The 18495-nt window shown below is 37.3% G+C and overlaps 1 protein-coding gene across 1 annotated transcript in view; it reads left to right on the forward strand.

Annotated features, from left to right (window-relative positions):
- The window catches only part of UNC13C (unc-13 homolog C), a 479061-nt gene that overhangs the window by 150457 nt on the left and 310109 nt on the right, over positions 1-18495 (forward strand). The window contains exons 4-6 of the mRNA XM_081831864.1: positions 14813-14891; positions 16036-16041; positions 17177-17248. Coding sequence (XP_081687990.1) covers positions 14813-14891; positions 16036-16041; positions 17177-17248 — 157 coding nt within the window. The remainder of the gene's footprint in view (positions 1-14812; positions 14892-16035; positions 16042-17176; positions 17249-18495) is intronic.

Genomic DNA, 18495 nt, shown 5'->3' on the forward strand with positions numbered 1-18495 from the left:
TTGAGACCACACTAGGTCAGAGACAGGATGCTGTTACTCAAGACACAGCAGGTGGTATGAGCTTTATGTCTGCATCCGTTCCCGTTGTCTTTTAGGCCCCAGGTGGACAATGTAAAGGTGGACCTGGGAAGATGCAAGGTACACAGTGGATTTGCATCAGTTTTTGAGCTCAGGAAACCCCAATCTCTAAAAAGCAAACCAGCTCAAATTTTGCCCCAGAGGGAGACATTATATTTACTTTACTGGCCAGCACATGGATCTGTCCTTTATTGCAGAGGAGGACACTATCTCTGTGTGTACTCTTTGTACGTCTGTGAAGAGTTAGTCTAGAACAAAAGTTAGTGCCTCCACTCACAAGGTGTACAGAAAAGCAAGAGACCCATGAAGAATTGTCTCTCAACACTGCATGGCGGTTAGTAGTCTAGATATATATTAGGAGCTCAGTAAATGTTAAAGTGAATTAATTTGGCTAGACAATCATGAAGCCATTGCTGTAAATTATGTGACTATTTATGTGTATTCTATACTGACTTCCTGTTCAGTTGAGTTTCTGAGGAAGATATTAAGAACTGAATCATTTGTACAAAGATGATAAAAATACTAAGGGTCCATATCAACCAAATATAGAGATGAATGGGAACAGAGGAGTTCAGGTAGTGAAGTGACAAATTATAGGAGTTTCTTACTGGGAATATTAGCAAGAGTTGTGATTAGTGATATATTAGTAAATGTCTTACAACTGGCTCTCCATTAAAAATAACAACAAAAGGGCGCCTGGGTGGCTCAGTTGGTTAAGCGACTGCCTTCGGCTCAGGTCATGATCCCCGAGTCCTGGGATCGAGTCCCACATCGGGCTCCCCCTTCTCTGTGGGGAGCCTGCTTCTCCCTCTGCCTCTGCCTGCCACTCCCCCTGCTTGTGCTCATTCTCTCTCTCTGTCAAATAAATAAATAAAATCTTTAAAAAAAAAAATAAAAATAAAAATAACAACAAAAAACCCCAAAACTAATTTGTAGTGTTTGCCTATTTTCCTGGTCTAAGTTACTCTCTCATGGCCAATTTCAAGCTATGAATGTGACATCTCTGAATATGGAATTCAGGAAAGATGTGCACAATCTGCTCTCCAGAATCATGAGACTATCTATGGTTCACCACTACTTACATTGGACAAAATGGAAGTAATAGTACCAAACGCCCGTTTCCCCAACTTCCACTGTTTGTATTAGTTTTCTCTCTACTATTTAGTAGAGACAGAGGGTAAAAACTATAATGATAGTGAGACTTCTTGGGATATGCCATATTTGACGTAACTAGTCTTAGATGCTTTTACTAGAGAAAATAAAAGGGAATGAGTTTGCATGACAGCTGCCTAGCCTTGAAGCAAGCAGGACTCAGGTCCGGATGCAGCCTTAGCTCCCATCCCCTATAACACTGTTATGAACAGTGGTAAAATTCTGTTCTTCCCTCATACATTACCCCCAGGTTATAAGTTAAGAGCCAGTTGATTACTTCTCACTGGCTTAGTCTTATGACCCATTTATTTTATATGGGGTCCTAAATGTCATTGGCTTAAATGCTTTAGCTTGCATAGGGAGCCAAAATGACCAACTTAGGATAACAGGAACTAATATATTCTGTGACTAGCACTTGGTAACTGGTAGAAGGTTGCTACCTTTGTTCTGTTATCATAGAGCTTGCATTTTATCAACAAACTTGACATGTATTCTCTTTTCCTCATTTCCCATGATGAAATAATCACAATAAGGTGTAAGTAGCTAAGCTATCACTGTGCCAAAGAGCAGAGGAGAGCTCCACATGGTGGACAAATGCCTGGCAGGCGTGCACCCAAAGGAAAAATTCAGGTAGATCTTTGTATCATTTTTGTATTAATGACCATATCAGAAACATGCCCGTTTTCAAGTAACTATACTTATACACCAATGACCAGAAGATTCTTGCCCAAATCCAGACAATCATGCAGTTATCAAAAGTCAGGTCTAATATCACCATGCATTGAGAAACTGCTGATTATCCACCTAAGGTGCTCCTCATAGCAATCGAGCAGAATATGCAAGGTCTTTCCTCTTTCTGCTTCCCAATCAGCACAGTCAAATCCCCAAAATCTGCCTAGTTTGATTCCTTCCCCCTCCCTTCCATTCTAATTAGATTTATGTTTGTTTGTTTTAAATACTGTGTTTAAAAAAAATGTTTCTAGAAAACTGGTTTGACGGTCTGCTAGCAGAGTTGATTACACTTTAAGCTAAACATAGATGGATTTGTCTTTTTTTTTTATTATGTTAGGTTAATCACCATCCATTACATAATTAGTTTTTGATGTAGTGTTCCATGATTCATTGCGTATAACACCCAGTGCTCCATGCAGTACGTGCCCTCTTTAATACCCATCACCAGGCTAACCCATCCCCCCCCCTCCCCTCTAGAACCCTCAGTTTGTTTGTCTAAACAACTGTAATTACCTTTTGGTTGGGTGTGTGTGTTTTTCAAGCTCCATTTCAATGCCAGTAACTGTACCTGAAATTGCAAGGCATGTTCATTAGGAACAAACAATACTTATTCTCTGTTTAACCCCTGATTGCATTGAGTCGGCAAAATGTTCCTATGTTAAGAACAGTAAGAACAACATTTTGGATTACACAAATGATGAATTGATTTGTTCTTCAATTTTCAGAGGCGCATACCTGTTAGAATGATCATCTTTGTTCTAAATCCTAAGGCAGATGAAAAATCTAGAACAATTTTAAAATTCCTAATTACTCAAAATTCTAATTGTGTATGTTTATTTGCCTTTGCAAGGAGTGCCTAAAAAATAACTGAAAAGAGTTCTTCCAATCATTAATTTTCCTTTTATTTACTAAGGAATATGTTTACCAATACTAATAAATGTCAAGTCCTACACTAAATACTGGAGATTAAAAATAAATTGTATATAGTTCCTACTTTGAGGATTCCATAGTGTAGGGGAAAGTCAGATAGATGGGCAAGTAATTATAATGTGCATTATAAATAAAATAAATTGAGTGTGTTGGTAGCATGGTCAAATTGGTCCTAGGCTATTCAATAAAGTTATTTAAGATCAGGAAGTTGAGGGCGCCTGGGTGGCTCAGTTGGTTAAGCGACTGCCTTCAGCTCAGGTCATGATCCTGGAGTCCCGGGATCGAGTCCCGCGTCGGGCTCCCTGCTCAGCGGGGGGTCTGCTTCTCCCTCTGACCCTTCCCCTCTCATGCTCTCTGTCTCTCATTCTCTCTCTCACAAAAAAAAAAAAAAAAGATCAGGAAGTTGAGTTAAAAACTTTGTAAGCTTCTGATCACTTGTACAACCCTGGGCAGTCACTCCTCTGAGTATCCTCATGGGTTGCAGAGAAATGATTTGCAGCAGATGGACAGATAAGAGAAGCCACTTCTTAACTTGCCCAGCATAACTGGTAGTTGTGCTTAAAATTTTCAGAGGTATGAAAATGTTCTCTAGTTCAATGGTATCAGAAGTCTGCCTGTCATAGGACTTGAGTTCATCCATCCAGGGAATCAGAGCACAGACAGGATTGCTGAGTGAAAGAAGTAATGGACTAGGAATCAGTGGTCAGGGAAACATTTCCTTAAAAAAATATAATTGCTATTACAATATTCTATCCCTGCTTGTTTGATTCAATTGGAATCCCTTCAACACTTACCCCCTTGGTTGGCGATTCATCAAAACAGTACCTGGTACATATTTATTGTTTTTCTAATATTAGATTTTAGTTCTACTTTAAAAATTCTGCAAATTCCTGAAAATAACAGGACTACCATGGGATAACATACAACCAGGGCTTGACTCAGTTGTTCTGTGACTGGGGTACTTCCCAAGATGCACATAGCATGAGTTTTCTTCTTTCTCCTTCATTCTTTATCCTTTGAGGTGAGTGGGGTTTCAAGGCGTTTCTTGGTACTGCCTATCAAAGCTCGACCCCTGGGTTGAATGTGTCTTTATTCTCATCTAAAGTCTGGGTCATGCTTTGTGTTTCTGTTAGCATTGTAGAGGGAAACGGTAAAAAAAAAAAAAAAAAAAAGTACACAGAAAATATTGTCTAATAATAAGAGGGGCCTGGGCTATGAGGGGCAAACACCAAATAACATTAGTCTCTGCCATCAAGGACTACTAATTTTCATTAGTGATAGGAAAAGGATTGTGAAACAGTTCACAGGATTAACTATGCAGCCTATGTATAAAGAACAGTATAATTAAAAGGAATCTAAGATTTCAGCTTTGATAAATGTTAACTTCTTTGCTATTGGATTTTTGATTCTATGTAATGGCATTTAAGTAAAACACATTAAGAAGCTGGTCTTTCATTAACTTATGAATCACTAGCTTAGATACTATATATAAATGGATGCAGAGAATTTCCAGAGAGAGATTACTAAGAAAATTAGCTTTAAAACAAGGAGCATTAATACACACGATGTCATATTTGCAACAGCTTTCAGCCACAGAAGCATGGTTTAGGAGTTTAAAAACTAACACTCTAAATTGAGACCCTTTGTAGCATGAATTTTAATTAAATGGAAAATTTTATCCAACAATAATGGGTGCTGAACTATGAGAAAGTTTGGGGCTGAATTTTTTATTTTCTGTCCTGTAGCCTGTCATAACGTATGAGGTTAATTTAGCTGCAGACAATGTTATGGAAGAAGAAAGGTTTTTGTTACAGGGAATTGCAAGCCCCAGGAAAGGCTATATTGTCCACTTGATAAACAATCTGTTAAGGAAATGAGCCCTAGAAGGTACACACTGTAATTCAGTTGTTAGAAGTTAGTCCCCAACACCTGACATTGTTCCCTCAATCCTAACATTGAGAAAACCTTCAGGGGAATGTTTTAAGGGCTGTGTTTTACATTTTCACTTCTGCAACTCATTGTAATAAAACCTAGGACCATTTGGTTGTTTTTGCTATGAAAAAAATATTTTTGATCACTGGAAGTACAAAATGTCACACCAGGATAGTAAATCCTTCACATTCCCTTTATCTCTTTAAAAAGTTAAAAATGGCATTAGCTTAAAAAAATAATGTAAAGTTAAATAATGAGGTAGTCAGCACTTCTGAAACCTTGTTTCAAAGGAGCAAGGGTTTGAAAGAAAGAGCCTGCTTAAAGTGTTAAAAAGCATTATGGAGCATTAAGAGGTCAAATGCCTAGGAAAGGAGAAAGTAATTTAGTGGAATAAAAAGGCTGTCCTTGATAATGTGGCCATTTGCACTTTAAATTATTATAGTGGTTTGAATTGGGAATTCTACCAGAGTTCATAAAGCGGAATGAAGGGGTTGAAAAAGAAAACGGTGAAACCACTTCAGTCAAGACCCTCGTTAAGGAACCCATTAAAGAACCTAGGGTTACTTCAACAATCTTTTTAGACCATCTGTCTCCTTTACCCGTCCTCTAATCCATCATGAGCAGCACTGCCAGACTGGTCTTCTTCCAGCATCCTTTGGTCAAGTTAGTCTCATGGGCACGAACTACAGGAAGGTGGAAGCAGCAGTTTGTTCAAGATGAATGGAAGATGGGAAAGAATGGAGATGGGGAGATTGGTCATCACAAAGTCCATGAGAAGAATTCCCAGCCTAACAATCAGACTTATGACCAAATTGTGGTGATCCAAATCTAAAGGAAGGTACAATTGAGAAGAGGATGTGAGGATGACAGGAGAGAAATAGAGATGAGAAAGAAGATGCACAAATCTTGATGCCTCTTGGATATTAGAAGCAGAGAAGGAAGGATTGCAGTGATGATCTGGAGCCCCGAGTATTTCTGGCTTGCTGCCAGTCAGCTGGGTATCTCATACAAGCATTTACATTCTTTGCAGCTCAGTTTCGATATCCTTAAAATACAAGAATGTGGGAACATGTCATTTCTTAGGTCGCTTGAATCTTACATCTTGGATTAGCTGTTATTTAGGATTTTAAACCTCTGCGACTGGCCAAATGATAGTATTAAAAACAGTGAAATCAGAAAGAGACATGAAAAAATATTTGCAGAGAAAATAATTGTTCCTATAATGGATGTCTTGGCTTAAAAATGCTGACAGGTTTGTGGAAATACTCGAGAACATTTAAAAACGATTTATTGATACCCACTGTGTTCCAGGCACTCAGTAGAATAAACATGCCTCTTGCCTACTTCAGTGGAATCACTTTGTGTACAAATTTACTGCCTGAATTAGAGAAAGAGCAAAAGAGGGAAAGCAAGCCAGTGAAAGAAAAAGCGCTTAAAAATGACAGGCAATTCAACATGCCAGTTCACTGTTTTATTAATACATGCCAGAGAGGGCGAGAGATGGAAGATATGAATATTCTGTACCCTGTTTAAGTCTCATTTTCCCCTTCTCAGATGTTAACAGTATTGTCCCAGGGTACAAAATTGTATATATTTGTCATACAACCATGTCCTCTAAACTCAAGCCAGTTATTTCCTCTCTTGCTCAACCAAAGAATTCGTGATCACTCCAAGGCAAGAGGAAATATGGCTGCAGTGGTTTTATGGAGAGAGAGCATGTGGGGGTGTCTAACATAGTTTCTGCCAAAGAGTCCATCAAGGGTAGTTTGGAGGACTCTATGTGATTTCCAATAAAGACAAACATTCTACTTTATGGCCACAGTTAAGAGAATCCAGGAGATAAGAGAATATGGAGGAGTCTGGAATAATTAGTACTGAGGAGGAGCTTTATGCTTTGAGTTTTATTTCCATTTTGAGACAAGGCTTATAAAGTTGAGAAGATAAAAGCAGTGTTTTTCAAAGATTAGAATTAACAGGAAAAAAATGAACTTGGTTAGGGCATCTGTGAGACCCTTGTCTGACAGGAAGCTAAATAGCTGGGACCAGGATTGTAGATAAGCGTGAAACAAGGAATAATCTCAGCCAACATGCATCATCATCAGAGCTGAGGTGCTAAGCAGAACGAGATTGGCAGAGCGAAGAAGTCTAGACCAAAACTGAGTCCAAAGAGAAAGTTAATAGAGCTCAGAGTACAGCGTAGAGTATAATCACAACTTTGGCTTTCTGCCCTTCTTTTTCTTTAATTCTTCAAGTAGATAGCTACCTATAATTTCCTGTCTACAGAAACTGTGCTACAAATCTATTCTTTAGTTTGGAGGAATATAAATAGCCCCAGGGCAGCAGTGAGGCAGGATATATTTGATCAACTTCAATAATGTCCCTGCCTACACAAGTCTATAATAAATTAATTACTACCAATAATATATCACCTACCTAAATATATTATCTCAATTCTCCCCAAAATGCTACAGGGACAGTCATTATTCCATTTTCCATATAAGATAACTGAGATCATAAAGGTTAAGAAGTATTTACTGGTCTAGTAACAAGGCTCTTCTTCCGGTGACAAAGCCCTTGCCTGCTAACTCACTTCAATGTGAGGTCATTGACTTTCTCCCTGGTCCTCAGGCTTTGGTCTTGCTCTTTCCAGGTACTGTTTCAAAGATAAGAATCTTAATTTTTTATTTTATTTATTTTTTATTTTTTTAAAAGATTTTATTTATTTGACAGAGAGAGAGACAGCGAGAGAGGAACACAGGCAGGGGGAGTGGGAGAGGGAGAAGCAGGCTTCCCGCCAAGCAGGGAGCCCGATGCGGGGCTCGATCCCAGGACCCTGGGACCATGACCTGAGCCGAAGGCAGACGCTTAACGACTGAGCCACTCAGCCACGCACACAAAATAGAATATCATCTAGGCCTAAAAAAGAATGAAATCTCACCATTTGCAACAACATGGGTGGAGCTAGAGAGTACAATAAGTGAAATCAGCCAGTCAAAGAAAGACAGATACCATATGATCTCACTAATAGGTGGAATTTAAGAAACTAAACAAACAGAGAAAAAATAAAAGGGGCGGGGGGAGACAAGCCAAAAACAACCGGAGTCCTAGTTATAGAGAACAAACTGTGGTTACCAGAGAGGAGGTGGGTGAAATAGGTGAAGGTAATTAAGAGTGCATTTATCATAATAAGTACTGAATAATGTATGGAATTCGAATTACTGTATTGTACACCTGAAACTAATATAACACTGTACGTTAACTACACTGGAATTAAAATTTTAAATAAAAGCATTTCTGGGCGCCTGGGTGGCTCAGTTGGTTAAGCCACTGCCTTCGGCTCAGGTCATGATCCTGGAGTCCCGGGATCGAGTCCCGCATCGGGCTCCCTGCTCGGCGGGGAGTCTGCTTCTCCCTCTGACCCTCCCCCTTCTCGTGCTCTCTCTCTCTATCTCATTCTCTCTCTCAAATAAATAAATAAAATCTTTAAAAAAAAACATTTCTGCTACAGTTCAACTAAAAAGCATGCTATCCTCTGTTAGTAACAAATATTTGCTTTGACTGCACACAGCTGCTGATAAGCCCATCTAAGGCCTGGAGTCATGATTTCCCCTCCCCTCCCCTCCTCTGCTCATTACCCAGCTCCTCCCACTGTGAATCCCTGAGGGTGAGCTCATAGAGAAGTGCAGTTAATTGAGATGGGGAGGAGGTACCTTAAAAGTTACATTCAAATTTTATTTAAGAGAGGTAAGTGTGAGCCTGTGCCACCAAGGAGGCCAGGACCAGTAGAGGAAATAATGGAGAAAACAGACAAGGGAGGGAATAGTGTGAGGTCTCTGGGGGTCTACAGAGGCATCCGGGACAGCTGGAACAAGAACGTAGAGGGAGAACTCAGAGGAGAGGAGACGGGAGGGGCGGTCGTATCTTGCTGGGATGGAAAGGGATTTGTTCTCTATCTTGGAAGCAATAAGGGATGTTGAATATGAAAAAAATATCTTTAGATTTGTATTCTGGAAAAGAACTGTTGGCAATTAAAAAAAAAAAATGAGCTGGCCAAAAAAAAAAAAATCTAAGAGATGAGCTAAAATAGTAAGGCCTGGAATATAGCACTATCTGTGTGGGGATTCAGGAGGGAGATGCCAAAAGTACTATATTTTATCAATTCTACAACATACATTTTTATGCATTATAAAATATCAAGATGCATCCAATCGATGGAATCTTAGAAACATTGGTAACCAAGCAGCAATTACAAGAGTTTCATTGTCTGTACATTTATAAACTTAGCTAAAAGTGTCCTGGGAAAGTGTTGTAATTTTGTTGTTATTGCTGATGGTATGGGCTGGATAATTGCATTTTCTTAATGTTTTAGTCCAGAGAAAAATTAGGATGATTTGAGGAAGAATAAGAGACCTGTCTATCTCCTTTGAAGCTGTCGGTGAGATTGAGAGCCTACCAACATCAGTATCTGCAGCAGAGCTGCCCACTTCTTGGAATAAAAGGAACAATAATGAAGTGCAATTTTATAAAATGCTACATTACCATTGCTCTTGATGGCTTAAAAGACCATAATTTGGACAAAGGCCAAGACATTGACAATTCTGTGTTGAAGAGTAATTCTAAAAAGCTGGACTCTGAATGAGAAACTTAAGGAATAACAATTTACTTTGTTTACATTTTTATTTTCATGTATTGAAAAATGATTGAAAATATGACACATCTATGCCATAGATGAAGTCAGTTTAAGAGGGGGTCCTTTGAATAAATACACAATTTAAATTCTACTTGCTAAGAAGGCACAGTGTCAGAGATTAATTTGATTTTCCCCCTAACACATAAATATATAATGCTATATCTTATGACAGATGGTGTGTTGATTGTGATGAAATATAGAATAAAAAAATCTTTAGGAATTGGTGATTAATTGGATGTGGGGAGTGAATTATCCAATTACGCAGACACAAATAACTCATTCAGTGTTGACAATAATAAAAATAGAAAGGTGAAAAAAGAATATTCTGAATAATGTATCCTAATAAGGTGCAGGTGAATAATTAAAGTTTATAATGTTCATCAGGAAAATTGTTAAAATGTATGTAAAATATATGACATTAAGCAAAACCAAAATAAATTACTGTATGTTTACCGTTAAGTAACTAAATAAATACAAAGAAATGTTTTTTAAAAGTCTGAAAGAAGACAGCTGTATTACAGGAGAGGGACTTAGAATGATTCATTATTAATCTTTTACATTGCCTTAGTGTTCCATAATGCTAAAAAAGATTAATTACATAGCCCTGCTCAATAATTGTCTTGGAAACACAGAAATAAACAGAAACACTGTGATCTGGTTTTTTTAGGCTTATAGTCTTCAATTAATTTAACAACTCCTTTGCATATAAACAGAGTCTACTAATTTTCTGATTTCTAATGGATATTAGGTAGTCTATGAATATTGCCAATTAACCATCAACTGCCCACGTATGGAAACAGCATATCTTTATCCCATAATCAGAAAGTACTACCTTTGGAAAATCTGTTTGATATCTTGGTGCCTTCTCAGAGTTCTTTTGCAATCAATATATATTCAGTATATTATCAGATAATTATTAATATATATTAAAATCAGCTCTTACCCCTTCTACCTTAGACATCAGATTGTTTAACAATTACAGAATATATATCCTTTAGATAATGTGTATTGTGTTCTGTAACAAGATGGTTAACTGAATCTGAGTAAAGTATACAGCAATATACTCTCATATCTCCAATTTTATTAAACTCAGTAAACTCCTTTTAATTATGCAAAGAACTAAGAAATAAAACTATGAAAAATATGAACTATGTAATATAAAACAAATAATGAATTAGAAGACATCACAATTTATGAAATTTTATCTTTTGTCATTTTTAAAATTTTATTTATTTTTATTTTTTTAAAGATTTTATTTATTTATTTGACAGAGGGAGACACAGCGAGAGCAGGAACACAAGCAGGGTGAGTGGGAGAGGGAGAAGCAGGCTTCCCGCTGAGCAGGGAGCCCGATGTGGGCTTGATCCCAGGACCCTGGGATCATGACCTGAGCCGAAGGCAGACGTTTAACTGACTGAGCCACCCAGGCGCCCCTATTTATTTATTTTAAATAGGCTCCATGCCCAGCATGGAGCCAAACATGGGACTTGAACTCACAGCCCTGAGATCAAGAGTCAGATGCTTAACTGACTGAGCCACTGAGGCACCCCCATTGTGTCAATTTTATGTGATGATTGACTTTCCAGATATTTCCATAGATCTGATGTTTTCATCCCATTTGTAATGCCTACAACATAAAAGATTCATTTTTCTTAGGGAGAACTCTTAAATAGTTGAAGAGGGGCTGTTTGGGGAGGATTGGGACTATTTTATACAGTGATACAGCGTTTCTGATATGAAGATAATACTGTCTTGGAATACAGTGAAAGCATTTCCAAATAATGGTAACAACTCTAGACCAACTGGAATAGATATTTTATATCTTCCTAAAAAAGGAAAAATGTATGTATGTGTGCATGTGTGTATATATATGTATAAGGAACATGGGGTTTCGGAGTTTCTTGTCTGCTATTGCCTGTCTTGATGACTCTCCCTGAGCTCTTCATCATTGAGCCTAGCTAGTTTCTTCTAGATTTTAACTGATCTCCCTGAACTTGATCTTGCCTAGAAAGTCAATGATTTATTTATATATTGATACTTCTGGTCTTCACCATTTTTTATTTTTTTTAAAGATTTTATTTATTTGAGAGAAAGTGAGTAAGAAGACAGAGCATGAGAATGGGGAGGGTCAGAGGGAGAAGCATACTTCCTCCCAAGCAGGGAGCCCGACGCGGGAATCGATCCCAGGACCCGGGGACCATGACCTGAGCCGAAGGCAGTGGCTTAACCAACTGAGCCACCCAGGCGCCCCTTCACCATTTTTAATTTAATCTCTCCCAGATGTCTCTTGGTTAGGAACACTTTCAATAAATATTACAAAAATTTTTTACATCTGTTATAGACCTTTATAGTATTTACCAAGTGCTTCTCCACTCTTGAGGTAAGGCCATTAGGGAAACCTTTCTTTTCTAAGACTCAGATTTGGAATAAAAGTTTTGCTATTACTTGCTGAATAAGCAAATGAAAGCACATGTTTATACGTAGTAATAATGGAAAGCTAAAGCTATAAGGAAACACAATGTGATTTTTAAGGCTGTAAAGATTAAGCGAACATTTTTATTGCATTGCAGTTTTACAAATGACAAAATATGGGTTTGATGAAATTAATGACAAACTCGGGACAGATAAATTTTGGATCCATGTCTTCTAACTTGGGCTCATTATTCTATATTGCTCAGGTTTGGCCTGGGTCCTTGGCCTTCTCTGTTCTGATGAGACAAGCAAAGGAATAAAGTGTAAGACCCAAGAAAATGTGTGTGTTTAACTGATTCCTGAATTTGTGTGTATATGCTCAAAATTTTAGGTGTTCTTAAGAATTTGAATTAAGTTCTGTCCGAAGGAAAACAAAGAAGTCATTAGTGAGAGAAAGAAAACACACCACCCATTTATATGTTACATTTTGTAGTTTATAAATCACTTTATCAACCATTATAACAATTGGATGTGTTTCTTTAGTTATTAAAGTCACATTATTTAGCAGTCAGAACATTTCAAAACACTTGAAGGCAGCTAGTTAGTATGACTGCCATGTAATGTGGTGGAAAGACATTTATTAATTACACTTTATGTCATTAAGTCTTTTCACAAGGGGTAGAAAATAAAAACCACTTGGAATCAGAGCCTTATATTGAAGCAAATGTAACTCAAAAGATCCTTCTAGAAACCCACTTCCATAACCCTTTTCCCATGAATGTGATGTTTGGGATGTGGCAGAGTCAAGCATGAACTGGTAGGGAGAATGGAAGAATATGGAGAGAGAATAGGAGGGAAGCAAGAAGTTACACTGTTGGAGTAGTTGGTTCACATTCTGAAGATGGGTGTTGAAAAGAAGAGTTCTTTGCCCCTTTCCCCTACTTGATGTTGCCATTTCTTGCAGTTCATAAGAGAGTACTGCTAATGATTGTTTTTTGTGATCTCAATCTTGATATTTGTCATTGTGACTACCACAGTCATTGGCCTAGAGAATGTCAGTTGTCATTATTCTGGGCAATGATGGAAACTGTATGAACTCTTGTAGAGTCAGTGGTGGACAGGATCTCAAGTGTCATCTGCTCCACACATACTGCCACCCATATATCTTCCCTCCTGTTGTTTCTCCTTTTGCTGTTCTTTCTTTCATCTGTCTTGATTTCTGCCCCACTGTCACTCTTTTCCTGTGTTCTATGATCTAACCTAAAGATAACTTTTTGTTGAAATTCATAAACTTAAGTATGATTCATTCAACATTGACATCCTTCTTACTCATGTGCCGTGGTTTTAATATTTCACATTTATTACTGGATTTGATCTTTACTTTCAAACATACAAGTTATAACATTACTATTTATTATCATTCTATCCTTATTAATATTTTACTTCTATTATTTCACATGAGTTGTATGATAATTTAATGAATTCAAAATCATCAAGCTAGTGATTGATGCAACTAGAAGTATTAGAGTTAAGACCATGGCTACTAAGAAAAATTCAATAATGCAAAACTCTCCCTTTATTAAGCGAAGCAGCAGGAGCAAAGGGGCCATCTCTGCATCAGAGAAAAACTGGACTGTGAGATGCTGATAACATATTTTCGGCTGTTGTGGCCTGTTCCAGTAGCCGAGCTGCCTACCTAATACCCCGACCTTTCAATTGTGTGTTCCTGGTGAAAAAAGTTGACTTTAAGCTAGAGTTAAGCAGGAGTTCTGTAGGTCAAGTGAGCATAGGCAAAGCTGTCATCAGTGACTTGAACACATTTTTGGTTGTATAAAATTACTAGCTTAGGTGCAGCAAAAATCAAATTCAATGTATTAAACTCATTTTAATAAACAAAAATGAATATATTTTAAGATTATTTTAAATTGCAAAACTGGCCATGCTTAGTAGAAAAACATTGACTATTACCAAATTTATAACATAGCGAGAATCTTCCCTTTTTCTTCCACCCAGTATCACTCGGCAAACGTAACTCTAGTTATCAATTTAATGAATATCTTTCTAGATATTTTCTGTACATGTATAAACACAAAAACATGGTATAATATTAAACTTACTAATATGCAAACTTGCTTTTTTCACTTAACATACTGTGAGTATTTTTCATTTATACACATATATATTTAACTCATTCACTTTATTATGTCCTTCTCATTGATTAATATAATTCATTCAATAAATACTTAGGTTACCCAACTTTTATTGCTATTATAAAAAGAAATGTCACAGTGAATATTCTTGTACAACAAATTAATTTAATCTCTTGTTGGCATTTTTCCATGGGATAAATTCAGGTAAGTGAAAATTCTGGTATAAGGGTTATCACAAATATTTTACATGCAGCTATGGCTCTTTGAGATACCACTTTGGGGTTTAATCTGTGAAGATGTAACACATTAAAAAAGAATGATAGCTTTACAAATACAGGTAATTGTTTTACCATTGAGGACCAAACTTACACCTTACACTGACCACGGTTTGATTCTATTTCTTCCTGGAGACACAAAGTTTCATACAACAATTTTTTTTTAATCTTCTCTGTGATATTGACAGAAAAACTGTGTGTCAAATCAAGCCAGGCATATTTTAAAGTTTCAATGTATATAGAACTATCCAAGAATACAAGTGATCACTTTGGTAGCTAGAGTCTTTCTCCTTCTCCCTGGGTGAAGTCTTAGAGGCTTGGATCGTTCTTGTTTTGTGAACCAGTTGAAAAGCATGGTATACATTTCATCTTTTTTCACAGCCTTTTTACCATGAACAGGGGATTTTTTTCCTTGAAGGAAGTCCGGTTCCCGCTGAAATCATTCCTGTTTTTCCTTTCAGGGCTGGGCGAGGACTTTATGGCATTGACAGTATGCCAGATCTCCGCAGGAGAAAAACTTTGCCTATTGTACGAGATGTGGTAAGCCACTCCTGTTGAATTCTCTTTGATTGCATGTGTCCCTGTTTTCTTCATTAGCTGTCATTTTGGCCTTCTCATTAAGTGCCTTGCCTGTATTTCATAGAATAAAATATATAAGACGCTGGATTCTACCAAGTATTGCATTTATCATTTCTTTAAAATCTTTTAGGTGATGAAAGAACTCTAATCTTTTGACAGCTTTTTTTTTTTTTTTAAGCTTTCCTTCTCCCCTCCCCCCCCCAGTGTGGGGCTTGAACTTATGACCCCAAGATCAAGAGTTGCATGCTCTACCTACGGAGCCAGACAGACGCCACTTGACAGATTTTTATATTGGTTGAAATTACAAACTGAGTTAAAATGGCACTATAATTGAGCAAAAAGTCACACAGCATGCCAAGTGAGCTGCTGCAGCTGGGCTTTGATATATACAATGTTGCAAATAACCACAAGTTTAAAGCACGCTTTGAGTCTTGATTTGAACTTCCTCCCCTTAACCCAATGAATTTTTCTACTTTAAAAAGCAGCAGATAATATTAACCAGTTCTTTATTTTATTAAGATCTAGTCACGTTAATAAGTGATTCCACTATCTGAGGAAATCTATGGCTCCCAAGTTATTAAAACCTTTAAGAAGCCTGAACATAACTTTCAATAACTCAGACTCTCTTATAACAAAATATGCTGGGGACCACCTGAAGATGCAAAGAATTGATAATGGCGTGCATTAGATTCTAAAACAGCCTACCAGCATGTTTTATATTATCTCAATTGTCTTCACATTTTTTTTTATGGAAGCATATTCTTAGTAGTTTATGACCTAAAAATATGTTTTATCCAAGGGAAATAGAAATTTCCCTTTTTGCAACAATGTACACAATTTCTCATAATCAGCAATTTTTAATTTTACTATGAAAGCCATCATCTGAAAACCATCACTTTGGCTTTAAATTAGGAAAGATAAAACCTTGATTGGAAGGATGTTGTACTGAAAAGTATGACGTGTCTGTACAGCTCATATTTCTGCCATTATAGTGTGGACATTATTTTAAAGTGTTAAGTTTATTTTAACATCATTATACTCTCTGCTCACATTTCTTATTTCTAATTATTTACGCTTTGTTTCCTCTGACACTTGGAATCTTCAGGCTATGGTAAGTGATTTTCAGTTTAATATTTTCCATACTTCTTAATATACACTGCACTTATTCTTGAGATAAAAGAGGGCAAGATGGGGAAATAAAAAGAGACACAGGAATAAGAAATTTAAGTTCTCCAAGAAAGCCTCTAGTTCAATTCTGAAAGATAAACCAAATTATATATATGACAGGTGTCAATATAGACTAAACTAGAATACAGACATAATTTTAAGGATAATAGTTGTCAGAGTTGGAAGATCATCTTGGGTAAGTCCTTGGAGGTAAGCCCTCTATAGTTTATACAGTAGGGGTGGAGATGGGTGGACAGTGACTTCCTCACCCAGCATTGTGCTGAACTTTTATCTGAGTTTATGGCTTTGTAGCTCCAAGGAGATAGTTTTAAGACCAGGTACAGAATTCCACTATGACTTCCTTTTGATCCTAATTGGATGACATACTGAAAATTCCCATGTAAAACTTTTGATTTCCAAAAGTCTTGACAGCACTGCTGAGTGCATTATATCACAAAGATTTCAAGGAGGAGCAATATAATGGTTCTATTTTATGGTGGGGGAAACTAAAGGGACTTGACTTTTAATTAAAATCACTGAAGTTGGCAGCATTGCATTAAGAAAACCAATCTGGGTATAATGGTTTTCAGTTGATAAAATGAACACTTAGAAAAAATATCCTGGTTAGATATGAAAGAATATTCTGGGGAACTGTGAACAATTCAAGGATCCTCTAACCTTAATTGTGCTTCATGGCCATCACACAGATCATCTGACTCTGTACCAGTGGCCATGTTTTATGAAGGAATGTGATCATGATCACCTTGGGCAAAAGCAAAGTTATAGAAGCTCTTGCTAGCCTGGAAACCTAGGGCTCATCATCCTGCCTTGCTGGGCTTCAGTTTTGTCATCTGCAAAATGTAGGCGTTGGGTTTGATGATAGAAGGGGACTTTTTCAGCTTTGATGTTCCATGATTCCACATTCTGGATGAACTCGCTGACTACTGAAAATGGCAGGTCCCTATTGACTAAAACATGAACAATGATAGTCTGTATTGTTATATTTTCACGTGCTGCTGAGCCGTATGTTCATGGCAGCCACCTCATGTGCCAATAACTTCTAATTCTGTTTATTTTAGACTCTGGCTGCCCGGAAATCTGGACTCTCCCTGGCTATGGTGATTAGGACATCACTAAACAATGAGGAACTGGTAGGTGCAGAGTCAGTTACTATGTATTGATCATAGTCCAGGGGAGAGTGATTCTGATCAAGCCACTCAGTCGTAATGTTGATTCCAAAATTCCAGAAATAACTGGGAACATGGGGAAAGTCTGACCCTAAACAAATTTCCTCAGGACCTCAGCTTCACTGTCATACAGATGATCCTCTGCTGATCCAATATGCATGTGCCTATCAATCTTTACAAATGCTATTCCATCCTCATGCATTTTATCTGTAATTCGCCCCCTGAAAAAAAAAAAAAAAACCCTCTATGTTTTTCTATGGTTCAAGTTTTGCCTCCTTTATGAGGCTGTCCCAAACATCTTCCTCCTCTTTTGACTGACTTTTTAGTTTCCTCCTCTAGGTTCTTAATCAAGCATTTAATCATGACCTCCATAGCATAGTATGGCATGAATGAAGGTTGCTGGGGGCGAGTCCCATCTGTAGTGCTAAACTAGCATTGTTCTACCTGGCAAGTTAGCTAACTTCTCTGAGTCTGATTTCTCTCATCTGTATAGTGAGGTAATAAGACAATTTATGAAGGGAGGGGAAATGTGTTTAACACTTGGCATAGCTTAGAGTATAGTAAAAAAAAAAAAAAAATGCAAGCTGCTGGTTTTATTATTTTTGTAAGCAATTAATTTTATTATTTTGCATAAACCTTTCCTTTAGAGGCTGATATTCCTAAGGGTAGCACTGTATCTTGTTTGTTGTTCTTGTTAAACACTTTGATCCCTACTACCTAGTACCCGGTGTGGCATGAGGTAGATACTTTGTAAATTCTTGTTGAATGAAAGAACCGATATGATTAGAAAATACAAGTAGGCTGCAAATATCTAGGTCAGGGTTTCTTAAATTTGGCTCATTAGAATCACCTGTGGGAGCTCTAAACCATGCAGATGCCTGGGTCTCGCTCCCAGTAATTCTGATTTAATTGACTTCAGATGTAGTCTCAGTAAAAGGGTGTTTTTTGGTTGTTTTTTGTTTGTTTGTTTGTTTTAAACTATCAGGCAATTCTAATGTGCAGTGAATTTTGTGCCCTGGCAAGTCCTTCCTGCCCAGCCACTCTTCTGGGCTTTTACTAGAGACAGTTTATGTGTCCTCCCTTAGGAGAACTCATATACTCTACCTCTCCCAATTTTAGTGACTTTGTCATTCCTGTAGAATAAAAATTTGCCAGTAATAATACTTGTTTTAAATTTCTAAACACTTGGCATTTAACACCATTATTTATAT

This window comes from Leptonychotes weddellii, chromosome 9 (genome assembly GCF_054177405.1).
Source record: "Leptonychotes weddellii isolate Sample4059 chromosome 9, ASM5417740v2, whole genome shotgun sequence".
Classification (NCBI taxonomy): Eukaryota; Metazoa; Chordata; class Mammalia; order Carnivora; family Phocidae; genus Leptonychotes; species Leptonychotes weddellii.